Source organism: Paroedura picta, chromosome 1 (assembly GCF_049243985.1).
Source record: "Paroedura picta isolate Pp20150507F chromosome 1, Ppicta_v3.0, whole genome shotgun sequence".
Taxonomy (NCBI): Eukaryota; Metazoa; Chordata; class Lepidosauria; order Squamata; family Gekkonidae; genus Paroedura; species Paroedura picta.
The window spans coordinates 201649340-201665310 of record NC_135369.1 but is presented as its reverse complement, the minus strand read 5'-3'; the positions used below and the strand labels follow the sequence as shown (position 1 = coordinate 201665310).

At 45.8% G+C, this 15971-nt stretch overlaps 2 protein-coding genes across 4 annotated transcripts in view; one reads left to right on the top strand and one right to left on the bottom strand.

Annotated features, from left to right (window-relative positions):
- Positions 1–1989: 1989 nt before the first annotated feature.
- C1H21orf58 (chromosome 1 C21orf58 homolog) lies at positions 1990–15934 on the bottom strand. Of its 3 annotated transcripts, none has more exons than XM_077316732.1 (10): positions 15822–15934; positions 12361–12563; positions 11475–11532; positions 9304–9377; positions 7973–8122; positions 6309–6423; positions 5938–6077; positions 4113–4312; positions 3555–3619; positions 1990–2122 (listed from the first exon to the last, which is right to left on the bottom strand). In XM_077316732.1, the coding sequence occupies exons 2-9, from the start codon at positions 12466–12468 to the stop codon at positions 3577–3579; spliced, it is 888 nt and encodes a 295-aa protein (XP_077172847.1). In that variant the 5' UTR covers positions 12469–12563; positions 15822–15934; the 3' UTR covers positions 1990–2122; positions 3555–3576. The 3 variants fall into 3 exon arrangements, with proteins under 3 accessions (XP_077172847.1, XP_077172853.1, XP_077172860.1); XM_077316738.1 differs by lacking the exon at positions 15822–15934 and adding an exon at positions 15313–15591; XM_077316745.1 differs by lacking the exon at positions 15822–15934 and having other exon boundaries at positions 12492–12682.
- Positions 15781–15971, top strand: part of PCNT (pericentrin) — a 93292-nt gene continuing 93101 nt past the window's right edge. Inside the window, exon 1 of the mRNA XM_077316682.1 lies at positions 15781–15921. The gene's annotated coding sequence lies outside the window, so the exon portion shown is untranslated. The remainder of the gene's footprint in view (positions 15922–15971) is intronic.

Below are 15971 nucleotides of genomic sequence, written 5' to 3'. Positions count from 1 at the left end.
AACAAAATAGTTCTGAATCTATGACAGTTGCACACAAATTGCTTAATGGAACTTGGCAGACAATGTTATCGGAACTCTAGCTGATAGGAGTGGTCACTGGGTCAGCTTGCTGGCTTTTGAGAATTGCACAGAAACATCACCAGCGACAACTCTTGCATTTCACAGTCTTTTGATCACAGTTCACAATTACCTCTCTCTCTCTCTCTCTCTTTGAATGTCTACTGCAGGGGTAGTCAAACTGCGGCCCTCCAGATGTCCATGGACTACAATTCCCAGAAGCCCCTGCCAGCAAATGCTGGCAGGAGCTTCTGGGAATTGTAGTCCATGGACATCTGGAGGGCCGCAGTTTGACTACCCCTGGTCTACTGACTGACAATTTACTTTGTGCATCTGATGAACTTGGTTTTATTCCAAATCAGGACATTTTTTTTTTGAGGGGTGAGGAACACAAAGCCTCCTTGTCAAGGACCCAGCCCCATTCCTATGTCGGGTGCTATCTTTCTGCACCCCAACCTTGATGACCCAGGTTAGCCCAATCTTGCCAGATCTCAGATGCTAAACCAGCATGGCCTTCAGCCAGTTGGGTGACCTTGGGCTGGTCACAGTTCTCAGAACTCTCTTAGCTCCACCTCCCTCATAGGGTGTCTGTTGTGGAGAGAAGGGAAGGCAATTATAAGCCACTATTCTTTCGGGTAGTGAAAAGTGGGGTATAAAAACCAACTCTTCTTGTCCTCCTCAGCATCACTCCTGATTAGGACTTGGATAAGAGACCTCCAAGAAAGTGTTAGTGGAGTTCAATTATGCAAAGGGGGCTAAAGATACAAAGGCAATGCACCCTGGACTCTTCTAAAGAACCTCCTACACCTGAAAGCTGGGATTCAATCTGCTTGGTTTCACTTTTCAGCATCAGAGAAGCATTTGGCCTGTGTAGCCATAGGGAGAGATTTCCAAATTAGCGATTTAAGAATGTTTTGGAACCTGTCCAAGATGAAACCAGAGCATTGCTAATTAATTAGCAGGCAGGGAGCAACTTGGCGCTCCCTGCTTTTTGGTATAATCTATTTAAGGGCACGTGTTATGTATGCAGACAGAATAGTGCTAATGTAAACCGCTATGCAAATCAAGGCTTGAAAGTTGACCAATCATAGACTCTTGGACTCCACGGACCAATCAAAGGGCTTTGTTAAGGGCCAATCAGGGCTCTTGGATGGCTGACTAAAGTGTATATAAATTCATGGTTTTCCCGTGTTCTTTATTCAGTATTGTTGGTGTTGGCTGGTGTTACTTCAAGAAAGAGCTGTGTTTTGAAGGAACTTTCTGTCTACCAAACACGCAGACTTTTTTTTTACTTGGATCACATCCTCTAGGCAGGGAGAAGAAAACAGCTACCCAGAAGCAAATGGGCAGATACCCCTGGGGTGGTAGTTTGAGGATATCTAGGTCCCCAAGGAAATGCAATTACGTCTTATTTTATTCAAAAAGACCACTTTATTCAAAAAGAAGACCACTACACTCCCAATTGCATTGAAAAGAAAAAGCATCAATTTGTTCATTTAATTCAGGTGTTAATTTAATGATTAAAAATCTGCATGAGCACAAAGCAAGAACCAGATCTGATGTTCTTTCTTGTAACACCTAACTGCATTTGTGTTTGCCTGTGGTTGTTAGAGGACATCTTATTCTTCTCAGGGATATGTCCTTCCTGTGTCCCAGGTCACTGAAATCCATCCTATGAAACAGGCCAAGGGAACTTGGGGTACCTGTGGACTGTAAACTAAACATGAGCAGGCAGTGTGATGCAGTGGTAAAAAAGGCGAATGCCATTTTGGGCTGTATCAACAGGGGCATCACATCAAAATCACAAGATGTTATAGTCCCATTGTATACGGCACTGGTCAGACCACACCTGGAGTACTGTGTGCAGTTAAGATCCCCAAAAGCAGCATACTCAGATAGACACTGTCCATGTAAAACAAGCAACAGTGAAACTAGTTTGCACGTCGTTTTTTTATTATCCTTTTTACACAGATATTCATGTAAAATACTTCAGCCCCATTCTGATAAATAAGATGGGACTTCTAGATCTTCTTTAAGCTTTTCTTCCTTTTGAATAATACCAATTCTGAAATGATAGGAAGTGTGGTTATATCATCATCATCATCATCATCCTTGTTTATTAAGCTTATATCCCGCTGCTTTCTGAAGATTCATGGTGGCTTACAACATAACCTCTCCATAAAAATCCCCGTATAAAACCCATTGTACCCAGGGGCCCGAAGATCCCCCACAGCCACAAAGATTGGTGAATGAAAAAATTGCCCACTGCCCGAGCAGACCTCCCAGAGGTGGGGGTGTAGATGTAATACAATGGAGCCTGTGGAGGGGCCATGGTGTTCCTAGCACTGGGACTGGCCTCAACCAAAGATCTGTGGAAGAGCTCCATTTTGCAGGGCCTGCGGAACTCTGACACTTCCGTCAGGGCCTTCAACTCTCCTGGGAGCTCATTCCAGGGACTGAGAAGGCCCTGGCCCGGGCTGAGGCCAGGTGCGCCTTCTTAGGGCCAGGGATCTCCAAGAAATTTGTGCCTGTAGAGCGAAGTGCTCTGCGGGTGGCATAAGCAGGCAAGCGGTCCCTCAGGTAGGCAGCGCACAAGCCACAAAGTGCCATAAAGTTGCATCAGGATAAGTATTAGGGATAATCTGATGGATATGTATTACTTCCCTTGGGATTCTCCGTATCTATTCTGTCATTCTATCCAATTTTGCCTTTGACATCTATTTATTCTAACTTTTCATTCTTCTCATAATGGATTTCTGATTCTCACAGGTAATACGTGAAACATATTTGAAGAATATAATGTTGCATGCAGCCTAGGAACAATAGGAGAAACTGGAAAGGGACCCACATGAACAATGGAGAAACTTCCTGTTCTGTTCCATTCAGAACACAAGACTATCTAAGAAACCCATTATGACCCTGGAGTCCATATGTAGAGGGGAGCATTATATTATTAAGCTCCTCTTGGGCTGCCACAAAGACATGGAGACTGGAGCTAGGGTTAAATCCTGCCACCCACTGGCGAACTGCTTGCAGAAAGTCACTGCTGGAGCCACCATGATGAACTGGGGAGTATGAAGTAGCCTAGCACCTTGGGAGCCAATGAGAACAATGCAACTCAAGAGTCAATGCAAGTGGGCTTCTGAGAAAACCAATAGCAGCAGAGTGGTAGGGAAGCAGGGTGTGGTTACGAAGTGGCAACTGGATTTTGAGAGTGGAGATTTTGTCACTTGCAGGGTGGGAGCTGTAAGGCTACCAACCTCCAGGTGAGGCCTGGAGATCTTCTGCCTCGGGCGTTGGTGCTCCTCAAAGCAGCTGGACTGCACAACCCTAACTGTAAGCTGCTTTGAGACTCCTTCAGGTAGAGAATACTGCATATAATATAATATAATAAAATATAATAAAATATAAGAACCAACTCTTCTTCTTCTACTGAGTCAATAAAGGGACATGAACCTAGAACTGAGATGACCATAGGAAGCCTACTGTCTGGTTACCTTTTTAAAGTGCTGTAGAAATCTACAAGCCTGGGGGTAATCCAAACAGTCCATGGGCTGGTACCCTTGAGAGAAACAAAGCAAGATTAAGAAATATTCATGTAATCTAATCTGGAGAACCCGGATTGATTCCCCATTCCTCCACCTGCAGCCATCTGGGTGACCTTGGGCTAGTCAGTTATCTCAGATTTGTTCTCAGAGAACTCTCTCAACATCACCCACCTCACAAGGAGTCTATTGTGGGGAGAGGAAGGAGAAGGTGTTTGTAAACTACTTTGGGGCTCCTAGGGGTGCTGAAAAGCTGGGTATATAAAAAAGCTCTACATTTGTGGATTGGCTGGCTTCTTTATTTTATTTTTTTCACTAAATATGGCTCTTAATAATTTTACTTTCCTGCAGATGAGCTGTTTACACTTACAAAGGCCAGGGACTTCATCCAGGGAACATCTAGGCTGATGAATCAAGCTAGCCAGTATGAGATGACTTCCATACAGACTTCAGACAGACCTAACTAAGCTGCAGGAGCCAAACTAACATCATGGCAACCTCTTGACTTACGTATGTGTTGCGGTGGTTGGGACGGAGAGATGATGGGGATCAGATGGGAATCCTCCCACTTGAGGGCCAAGAACAGGTGGCACCACTGAAGGCCACATGGGAAAGCCAAGCTGAGCTGGCACCCCTGCAGATGTATAATGATGATGGTGGACAGCTGACGGTCGGGGTTTCTCCGTTCGTACCACAATAGGAGCAGGAAGCTAGAAATAGGAGAGAGAAAAGATTTTGATGACATCTTAAGGTACTTTCTCCTGACCACATGGGCAGATGATGCCCAGGTTGCAGTTTCTAGACAAAGTTATTTCCTTTTCCCTGGGTTTCTGTTCCCAAAACGACTTAAAATATATCACTGATGGAAGAGCTGTGGTTCATTGGTAGAGCAGCTGCTTGGCATGCAGAAGGTCCCAAGTTCAATCCCCAGCAACTCCAGTTGGAAGTATGAGGTATGGGTGAAGTGAAAGAAATCTGCCTGAGTCTTTGGACAGCCACGGCCAGTCTGAGAAGACAATGCTGGCTTTGATGGACCCGTAATCTGATTCAGTATAAGGCAGCTTCATGTGTTCTTATGTGTTCACTATTTAGGCAGTACATATCTCCCCAAAATTTCTTTCTTGTAGGATCTACAGATGGTGTCTTTCAGCTGCTTTTTTTTCCATTTCAGGATTTTCGCATTTGAGGTTGTGGTGGAAATAAGCAGAAATACTTCAATTGTCTCCTTCATCCTTGTTACTTTAACAATTATACTTAATACATAGACATGCACAGTTCAGTGAGACTTTTGCCCTCTGTTCCACACACTCATGGCAAAAAAGTAGGATCACCCAGCACTTGGTTGGTCACTTGGGTGGGTACATTACAGACATCGTTGGGTCCTCCTCAACACCCAGGCATGTAACAGTTGATTAGGATCAGAAGGGCTCCACAAAAAAATTGCTGGTGTTAGAAAAGAGGTCATAGACACCAAAAAAAGAACTTTCAGATAGAACTGATGATTTAAAGAAATCAGTAGATTTAAACACAAAATGAATTGAAGGAGACCATAACTAAGTTCAAAAGGTGGAATCTGAAGTAACAGTTAAAGGAGTGGAAAAAAACTGCAGAAGAGTAGTTTGAAGTTCTTGAAATTCAAACGATGACAAAGAATTTAAGAATCAAAGGTGCTTCTGAGGATTTTGGAAAATCAGATCTATGACAAGAGATAACCACTTGAAGAATATCTCTCAGATGATGACATCAAGATTGACAGGGCTTATAGAGTTTATTCCCGAGCAGCAGTTCATAAGAAGGAACCAAGAGATCTCTTAGTACGTTTTGATAGCAAGATAGTGAGGGATTCTGTCCCGTTCCACTCAAAATCTTAGGTCAAGAAGTAAGACCTCCTGAACAACACTCTGAGTAAAAGAGCACAATTTCATTTTCTATGATAAATACTTATACAAAAAAGAAATCAGATATTTTTGGAAGATTCTTTTCACTCTGAAAGTTATATTACCTAGAGGCTGGGGAATGATGAAACCATTTCTTTGCATTTGATGCAGGGTAGTGATCCAGACCCAACCTGCATACTCCATAATGTGTGATGACACTCTTCAATGTGCACACAGTCAGTTGGCTCTCCCACCAGACTCCTAAACACACTAGGTGACTTTAACCCAACACCCATGAGTTATGGCCTTAACAGGGCTGTCCACCTTTACCACACTGGTTGTATTAGTCGGCATGTGCGGCTTGAGACAAGATTATCAGAGAAATTTTTCACATACTGATCGTTAGCCTTTCATCTTTCAGGAGTTTCTATGCAAAGTTCAGGGAAATCAGTTTTTACCGGCTGTCCGTAGTGAAGCAGAGGTGCCCCGGGCCCATTTGCTGGTGAATATGCTGGTGGGGGCAGAGATTTCAGCATCATGTTCTGCATAATAATCTGGTGCATCTGAGCATTTTGCATCAGCATCATTTCCACCATATCTAGGGAAACATGCAGGACAGTATTCAAGGAACCACTCCCACAGAACTGCAGAGGTCATCCCAGAATGCATGAGGAGAAAGAAGGAGGCTCTAAGGAGGTCACCCATTTAGGTCAGCCTCCTTTTCTAATAATGTACCTTGGCAGTAACTAGGCCTCCCTCTTCTGTGGCATTTTGCGGTCTGAACCTTTGAAGATAATCGAGTTGCTTATTCTCAGAACAGCGTGCTTACCTTCCTTAATACTCCCAGAGCGGGGAGCTGGGAAAGGTTGTGGAGGCGGAATTTGGGTAATGAGAGGTGAATGCTGAGGGATCTGCTGGATAATGGTTGCTGGCTGTTGAGGCAACTTGGAAACGAAAGGAAACAAGCAAATGAGAAAGGATTCTCCAAATGACTGCAGGCATTCTAGGCATGGGAGTGGGAATGAAACAGTATAAATATTCAATGTACAAAGCAGTTTCCTCTTTTAAACTCGTACACCCACTCATGTTCAGGACAGATGAAGTTGTTTATTATTATCATCACCACCATTATTATCAATAATAATAAGAATGTAATTTAATTTATATACTGCCTTTCCATTCTGGCTCAGGGCGGTGTACATTGATAGGCATAACAATCATATAAACTAATTAACATTAAAACATTAAACACCACTAAAATTTTGGTTTTCCAAGGATGGGATCAGGACACAGATCAGGACACTGGAGATCATTTGAAAATCATCAGGAAGTTCCTGTTCTAACTATGCTAAATGCACATGTCCTCTGATGCCCTCTGCAGGACACTCTTTATATTCTGTTCAGTCATGCACACTGCAGATCTTGGACATTCAAACACACACCAGGACTTGCAGCTTTTTCTACATGTTGGCAAACTGCAATGATGGACTTTGCCAGACCTCTTTCTCTTTTCTGTTTTGGATCAGTGTGCTCTGAATAAGCATAAAGGAGGTTCATCTGACCAGGGACAGGGCCAGCATAAGCAAGGCCCACTCATCAAGGAAATGGCATGCAGGTGATGCAGCAGCAGCAAGCAAGAGTGGTGAGAATTGACAAGGAGGTGGGGAAACAGGGATGCCAGCCTCCAGGTGGGACGTGGGGACCCCCAGGAATTACTGCTCATCTGCAAAAAGATCAGTTCCCCGAGAAAATGGATATTTTGGAAGGTGGACTCTATGGCATTGTAGCCCACTGTGGTTCCTGGCCTACCCAGGCTCCATCCCCAAATCTCTAGGAGTTTCTCAACCTGGATCTGGCAATCCTGCTAAAACTGAGTCAGTTTTTTACAACTTGCAATGAAATGTCGTGAATACACTCTGTCTCAGCCTGAAATATGAGATCTGCTTTTGTCCACTTTGTCTGTATTGCAGTGGGAACTTCTGTATATTGTTCTCTTATATTGTACTTCTTCCCCCCCACACACACACCCCATACTGAGCCTCCGGGGAGGGCGGTATATAAGTATGATAAATAAAAATAAATAAAATACTCCACCAGTGGCCAGAGGGGACCTGACAACCCAATGGGGAAAGCATGCCTTGGCATACAGTCAGGGGCTGGGAAGGGAGACATGAAAGGGGGGGGGGGGATAGTGGTGGGGATGGTGCGGAGGGATGGTGGTGGGCCCCAGGTCCCCCCAATCTGGAATTGGTCTTGAGCCCAAAAACACCCTACGCATAAATATTGATATTATTCTTTTGTGCGCTGATTTTGTTGTTCAAATATTTTATCTTTGGTCTGTGTCCACTAATAAATTGAATTTGACCCTCTGTTATGCTGTCCAAGGTTCGAAATCTGATTTGAATCTCTGTGTATTCTTAAGCAAATGCCCCTAAACGACAGCAGTGAAGCGCTGAAGAGCACTTAAAGCGACACATGTGAATTTGGCCTTACGGTTTGCTGGATAATCCGTGGCGGTGCTGGCGGCGGTGGAGGAAGAGGAGCAGGAGCTTGGTAGACACGATCTGGTTCCTGCCTGTAGTGTTTCCGTCGGATCCTTGGTGAGTCGTGGGGTTGCGAGAATTCTTCCAAAAGATTTTGTTCCTATCGTATTGGTTATATCATTACTGTGTTCAGATGGGCACTCTCCGAACGAGGGAAGCTCATGAAATAAGACTAGACATTTCCAGGACAGTTGCAGTAATGGCAAACTGCAGGTAGGGTCAGGCTTTCTCCTGGAATTACAACTGATATCCAGACCATAAAGATCAGATACCCTGGATAAAATGGCAACTTCAGAGAACTATGGCTCTCCAGATGTCCATGGACTACAATTCCCATGAGCCCCTGCCAAGACCACAAATCCCATGAGTCCCTGTCAGCATGTTGGCAGGGACTCATGGGAATTGCAGTCCATAGGCATGTGGAGAGCCACGGGTTGGCCACCCCTGCTCAATGGCATCACATTCCTGCTGAACAGTGTCTCTTCCCTAAACTCCACTCTCCCCTGGCTCTGCCTCCAAATCCCCTGGAATTTCACTGTGCGATTTTCACTACGAATTTAAGCTGATAATGAGAGGGCAAGCTGAAAGGGATCTTGCGGCCCTTTTTAATATACCCATATATATGGCCAGTCTGGAGGCTGGAAGGAATTTTCCTTCAAGCTGGAGTGACCCAAGGTTTTTTGCCTTCCTCTGGGCATAGAGCTGGGATCACTGGGAGGGTGTGCAGGGAGGTAATTGTGAATTTCCTGCCCTGTGCGGTAGGCAGGGCTAGATGACCCTTGGGGAACCTTTCTAGCTCTATGTTTCTATGTTTCAGTTTCCCAACCCAGAGCTGGCACCCCTCCCACCAGTGTGGTGTAGCTGTTAAAGAGTGGCAGATTCTAATCTGAAGAGCTGGGCTTGATTCCCCACTCCTCCTTCACAGGAAGCCAGCTGGGCGTCCTTGGGCTGGTCACAGTCCTGTCAGAGCTGTTCTCACAGAGCAGTTCTCTGAGAGCTCTCTCAGCCCGACCTACCTCACAGGGTGTCAGGAAGGTGCTTATAAAGCACTTTGGGACTCCTCCAGGTAGTGAAAAGCAGCTTCTTCTCCTCAAACCTCAGCCTCCCTAGGCTCCACCCTCACATTTAGGAATTTTCCAGCCTGGAGTGGGCCGCCCTCTTTGCAATCTGTGTCGCGGCTTGGGCGAGATCTGTCCATTTTGTCCTGGTCTCGTGACAAGTGTAGACTGAGGGCTCACTGGATTTGTTATAGGAAACCGTGGGAAACATTTGGGGGCATACCCTGAGTTGCTGCAGAAGGTCTTTTCTTCTCTTCAGTGCACTTCGGAAGGCATACTCGTGGCTTCTGTAATCCCCTGCAAAACAGTCGGGGACATCCTGTTATTGCCTGTTCAGGATGTTTAATAGACAGCGGCAGTAGCACTTCAGCTTCCCCCCCGCCAATTCGCACCATTTGTCTCTATTTGTTCAGATAACCTTTTCATAAATTTCCTGGGTTATGCCTGTAGGGGATTTGTTGTTGCTTCATGCGGCAGGGAAAGGGGGTGAACAATAAGGCTGAGGTTCTACCTATGCATCTGAACAACTGGAGCAGGTCTAAAAGCACGGACTAGCCAAATCTAGTCGAGGCCTAAAGAAAGTTAACATCAAAATAGCTTTTTGACCATTGAGATCAAAAGCTATTGCAATGTGCTTCAGATGTTCCACCACCAACAAGTATGGAGTAATTATGCACAGAGGTCCAATGTAGTACAGCAGTTTAAAAAAAAAAACATTTATTATCCTTTCTACCTTACTGGAAAGAGCCTCTTGTGGCACAGAGTGGTAAGGCAGCAGACATGCAGTCTGAAAGCTCTGCCCATGATGCCGGGAGTTCAATCCCAGCAGCCGGCTCAAGGTTGACTCAGTCTTCCATCCTTCCGAGGTCGGTAAAATGAGTACCCAGCTTGCTGGAGGGTAAACGGTAATGACTGGGGAAGGCACTGGCAAACCACCCCGTATTGAGTCTGCCATGAAAACGCTGGAGGGCGTCACCCCAAGGGTCAGACATGACCCGGTGCATGCACAGGGGATACCTTTACCTTTTTACCTTACTGGAACCCAAGGCAGCTTAAAATATAAATAAGAATACAATAGAACAAACCGTACTAACATCACTTGTTCAGATCAATAATTTTCTACTACTGGTAAGCAGAAGAACTGAAACTAATCAAATGCCATCATGAATAAAACCACCAGCTGCCTCTGGTGATGGGGCCAGGTGCATCTTCCTGGGGCACATCTCCCTGGGGATATATGGTTGCCACTGAAAGGGCATAATCTCGTGTACCCACTAGGTCAGCTTCTTTGGCCAATGGGACAGTGAAGAGGCTATCTTCCTGTTATCTTAGTTCCTTGGGTGTTAACATATGGGAAAAGTTGGTCCTTCAGAAACCAACAAAGTGATTTGGGCTCAGGAGCAAATTGGTAGCCAGTGTAATTGCTGCAGAATTGGAGTCAGATGCTCCTGACAGCTGGCCTTGACCAGCAGTTTAGCTGCAGTGTTCTGTACTAGCTGCAGCCTCCAAACACTCTTTAAGGGTAGCCCCCAGTAGAGCTCATTGCAGTAGTCCAGTCTAGATGCCATGTATCACTAGATTATCAAATTAGCTCTGGGGAATGCAGATTCAAATCCCCACAACAGTCAAGAAGCTAATTTAGTGACTTTGGGATAATCTTAGCTTCAACTACCCACTCAGGAAGATAATGGAAGAGATGAGGACAAAGTGACCTGAACTTCAGGGAGGTGGACCATTGGGTGCTACCACAGATTCTCTCTCATTTGGAAGGCCTTTCTTACTATGTCTGACCAAGATTGCATTACAGTCTAGTGACCAACACCTGCCTAGGTGCCCCAGCCCTAAAAGAAACAAAATTAGCCTCAACCAGGGCCAGGGTCTTTTCAGTCCGGGTCCCGGCCTGGTGGAACGCTCTACCTAGCGAGATTAGAGCCCTGCGGGAATTTAAATTGTCCAGCAGGGTTTGCAAAACAGAACTGATCCGCCAGGCTGGTGGTTGAGGCCTAAAGAACGATAACATTGAAACATAGCTGGCCTCCCCACCCAAACCCAAACCCACCCAATCAAACTGCATTTGAAGATCACACTTACAACCTCCTCTCCCAATTCCTTGGACAGGAGAGAGACCAAGCAGGCTGTTATTTCTTTATTCATTTATTTATTTAGTTTAGATAAATGATCGATTGTCTTTTAAACTGAATTAATTTCAATTCTAAACTTTGATTATATTTTAGTGTTTTATCATATTGGATAGGGCTATATTGTATAGTCAATAAATAAGGGCAGGGTAAAAAAAAATTAAGAGCCAGAAGACAGGCATTTATCGCACAATCCTGTCAGAAAAATCCCACATAGTAATTTTTGCAGAGAGGTAAAAGAACTTCTGTTTCTTACTTGCTTCTGGAAGAGGAGATTCACGGCCCTCCATAGTTTCCTGCTCATTTTCTAGTTTCTGTGGATTAAAGCAACGTGAGGATTAACAGGAGATTGGAAATCCTAGGTTTGGCTTTTAACAAGGAAAGAAATGGAACGCAGCACCCAAACTCTTTGGTATCTCTCACTGGAGACTGATTTTCCAATACCAGTTCAGTGCAACTGTGCAAAACCAGCCATCTTGACAGTTTCCACCAGGGCTGAATCTGCACGGAGCTTTTATTCCAATTCCAGGTCGATTCAGTCCCTGCCATCTCCACTGAATGCGATTTCCATTTTGATTTTGTCCGATTTAAATTGTCCCTCTGCAACAAACATGATTGATCCAGAGTGATCCTACCTTTTCCCTGCAATATCCTAGAGTAGATATAACCCTCAATATTTGAAAAATCGGTGTGAGAAAGCATGAGAAAGCATGCAGAGCTCTGCGTGTTCCAAACTAGCTGCTGAGCTCCGTAGTAGAGAAGCCCTGATTAGCCAAGCTTCAGTTCCTTATTCCCAGGCTGCAAGCTTGCCTTAAAGGGGAAGCCCTAACTTATCTCAGCAGAGGCTCCAGAAGCCCTAACTTCTCTTGGTAGAGTTTTGCCTCTTGTTTTTTTTCTTTCTCCTCTGCTGTTTCTAATCCTCTCCTCCCCCCTTCAAGAAAAGAAAGAAGCTCCTGCTGCGCTTGGCTCCCCCCCCCCCCCATTCTGAGCTTCCCTAATCACATGCAGAACGCTTTTCTGTTTCAATGGGGGGGGGGAGGAAGACCCGAGTTCAAATCGATCTGGATTCAGCAGGATCCACAACGGAATAAACAAAGTATGTGCAGATTCAGCCCTGGATAGGCTCGCAGAATCCATCCTACCTTTTCCAGGAGTTTGAGTTTCAGTCGTGCCAGGTGATCCACCACAGCTGAGTCCGTCATTGAGACAAGATCCCAGGGGAATGTTCTGGCCAGACCACAATGCTGCATGAACTATTTTTAATACACGTCACCTCTTCCATCCTCTAGCATGTTGGTCAAAGTTTTCCACGAAGTATCTTAGGGTTGATCGTCTCAGAGGGAAGCTGCAAGGGAGGAGAGGGTGTCGTCATGCCTTGTCTCCTCTGCTGCCTCCTGTCTTCTACAGTCGGGCTGGTTACTAGGAGATGCTTGAACGACACGGAGAGCTTTGAAGAGTGGCTGGTTTCCTCTGAGCCCAGCCCTGTAGGTTGCTAACAGGCTTCTCTGAGTAAACCGTGTCCAGGCCAGGTAACACAGTTGCTATGTTTGTAGTGTCTAAACAAAACACATCTCCAAGTAGAGTCAGCCTAGTTCATCCAAAGCGTATTCCCCTTGGATAGGAAACTGGGGTGGGGTATAAACAATCAAAATGGGCAAGGGGGTGGAAATAAATAATTGAAATGGGCAAGGCTATTCTCAGTTCTGTACAATTAAGGAAAAGCAATACTCAGGTCTGCTCAGGTGTATTCAATAAAGACTACTCAATAAGGATTACTCTCAGGAAAGAGGCTGCAGGATTGATACTTGATTGATCAATGGGGTGACATATGTCGCAGCCAGATCGCCCTCACATCCATCGTCGTGCCTCTGCAATAGGCTTATTCGCCCCTTTCTCACGTCAAGGAATGCATTGTTGTTGATACTTAGAATCATAGAATCATAGAGTTGGAAGGGACCTCATGGGTCATCTAGTCCAACCCCCTGCATTATGCAGGACAATCACATTGCTATCGCTCATCCACTGTAACCTGCCACCCCCTTGAACCTTCACAGAATCATTTTTTCTGTCAGATGGATATTCAGCCTCTTAAAAATCTCCAAAGACGGAGAACCCACCACCTCCCGAGGAAGCTTGTTCCACTGAGAAACCGCTCTGACTGTCAGGAACTTCTTCTGGATGTTTAGATGGAATTTCTTTTGAATTAATTTCATCCCATTCGTTCTGGTCTGTCCTTCTGGGCCAAGAGAGAACAACTCTGCTCCATCCTCTATGTCAGTGTTCCCCAACCCCTGGGAGCGTCCGCTGCCTCCTCAAGCCCAAGAAGAGCTCTTCCCCAGTAGCCTGAGGGAAATCGTGCGCTAGTTTGCCGGCGCCAGGTTACTCCAGGTCGAGCACAGGGGCTGCTCCAAGAAGAGAGGCTGGAGAGGACCTGCCTGGGTGGTGACGATGGCAGCAACAAGGTCGCCTTGCACAGGGCCCTGGCGGGTGATGTCCGGCAAGAAAAACCTTTCCCAGTTGGTGCACAGGAAGCAGTGGGGCATGCTGTCCCACTGCCAGAAACCAGTGGCAGTGCAGCGCATAATCAGTCTTTAAGGAGCATATGCACTTTCCTGTGGAAGTGCTCTTTGGCTTGGGAAAGCTGGAAGATGTTGCTTTTCAAGGTGCTCTGGGGTTTAATTCCAAAGAAATAATTGCAGGAAGAGGTGGAGCAAAAATGAACCTCAGCCTCATGGCACTTTTTAGAAGACGTTGGTTCTTATATGCCGCTTTTCTCTTCCCAAAGGAGTCTCAAAGCGGCTTACAGTCGCCTTCCCTTTCCTCTCCCCACAACAGACATCCTGTGAGGTGGATGAGGCTGAGAATGCAGTGAGATATCACAAGATGTGTTTTAGTGCCCTGATGAGAGATGTGCTGTTTTTTAAAATATTTTTAAATGAAAAAGCAGTTTGGGGATTGGTTGTGAGAGCTACTCAAAAGAATAATAATGGTAGGCATAACTAGAAGAAGAAGAGGAAGAAGAAGAGTTGGTTCTTATATGCCGCTTTTCCCTACCCGAAGGAGGCTCAAAATGGCTTACAGTCGCCTTCCCTTTCCTCTCCCCACAACAGACACCCTGTGAGGTGGGTGAGGCTGAGAGAGCCCTGAGATTACTGCTCGGTCAGAACAGCTTTATCAGCGTCGTGGCGAGCCCAAGGTCACCCATCTGGCTGCATGTGGGGGAGTGCAGAATCGAACCTGACATGCCAGATTAGAAGCCCACGCTCCTAACCACTACATGCCCTAAATGATGCACTTTCAATGAACTTTGAGAGGTCACCTGTGAGTGGATTTTGCCAGTTGAGGCCATAAGATCCAAATGCAAAGTGCATTGAATGTGGGTTGAACATGCAGTCTGTGTCAAAATGAGCATTCCTCGTTTAATGCATTTAGTGAGGCATATGACTTGTGGCACAGGGTGGTAAAGCAGCCAACATGCTGTCTGAAGCTGACCATGAGGCTGGGAGTTCGATCCCAGCAGCCGGCTCAAGGTTGACTCAGCCTTCCATCCTTCCGAGGTCGGTAAAATGAGTACCCAGCTTGCTGGGGGGTAAACGGTAATGACTGGGGAAGGCACTGGCAAACCACCCGGTATTGAGTCTGCCATGAAAACGCTAGAGGCATCACCCCAAGGCTCAGACATGACTCAGTGCTTGCATAGGGGATACCTTTACCTTTATGACTGTTATTTGTTTAGACTGTTCTATGTATTATCCCTGAAATGTTTTATGTGAACTGCCCTGAGCTGTATGGGTGGGCTGTGTAAAAAACTAATAAAATAAATAACTAAATAAGAGTGCTTGACAATCCCATGGTACAGCTGTCACCATGATCCTGCACCACCTCCCTCAGCCCTGCAGTGTTCTGGCCAGTGTCTATTTGATTGCATCCAACTAATCGTCAGGATTAGTTCACGTGCCCTTTGTCAGCCTGTTTTCCTTTTACCACTGACCGGTGATAGCATTACTGCTTTCTCCATTGAGTTAGATCGCATGATGTGGCCAAAGTCAGCCAGAGTTTCGTGATTTTGCCTACCAGTGATATATATATCAGACCTTATGCGTTGTAGTATCTCCTTGTGACTTTTGCCATCCATGGATCCCGCAGAAGCCTTTTCCAAAACCAGAGTTCAAATGAATGGGTGGATTCTTCTCTTGTCCGATTTTTTCATCACCCAACTTTCCCAACCAGAAGTGGCTCTTGGAAACAGGATAGATCAACCTAATCTACATTTGGCAGTCAGGCTTATGCTTCCCCTAGTTTTGTTAGCCTGCTCCTCTCGGCAACCTCTCTTCATTAAAATGCGTCACTTATTGACATTCCTCCACACGCCTTCCGATTCTCTTTGTAAACATAGCCAAGACTTGAAACCCGGAAGATTCCTAGACCTCCAGCCTTCTGATTGGCCGGTCGCGTAACTGAGGCAGGGCCCGATTTGAAATTCAGCCTATCAACGTCCTACGTTCCGAGCCCCGCCTTCAGCGGCGCTTCGCTTGCCGCGGGAAACAGCGGCGCGAAGGAACAGAGCATGCGCGTTCCATCTCATTTTTCTCGTTCTACCTACCTCAAGGCGCCTTCGAAGAGCTATCCTCGCGGCGCGGTGTCCAACGTGCCTCAGGCACGCGCGGCGTCTATTGGCTACCGGAGCCGTCGATCTGTAAAAGGTGGGCGCAACGGTTTTAACGGACAAGGCTTCTGATTGGACAACAAGTTT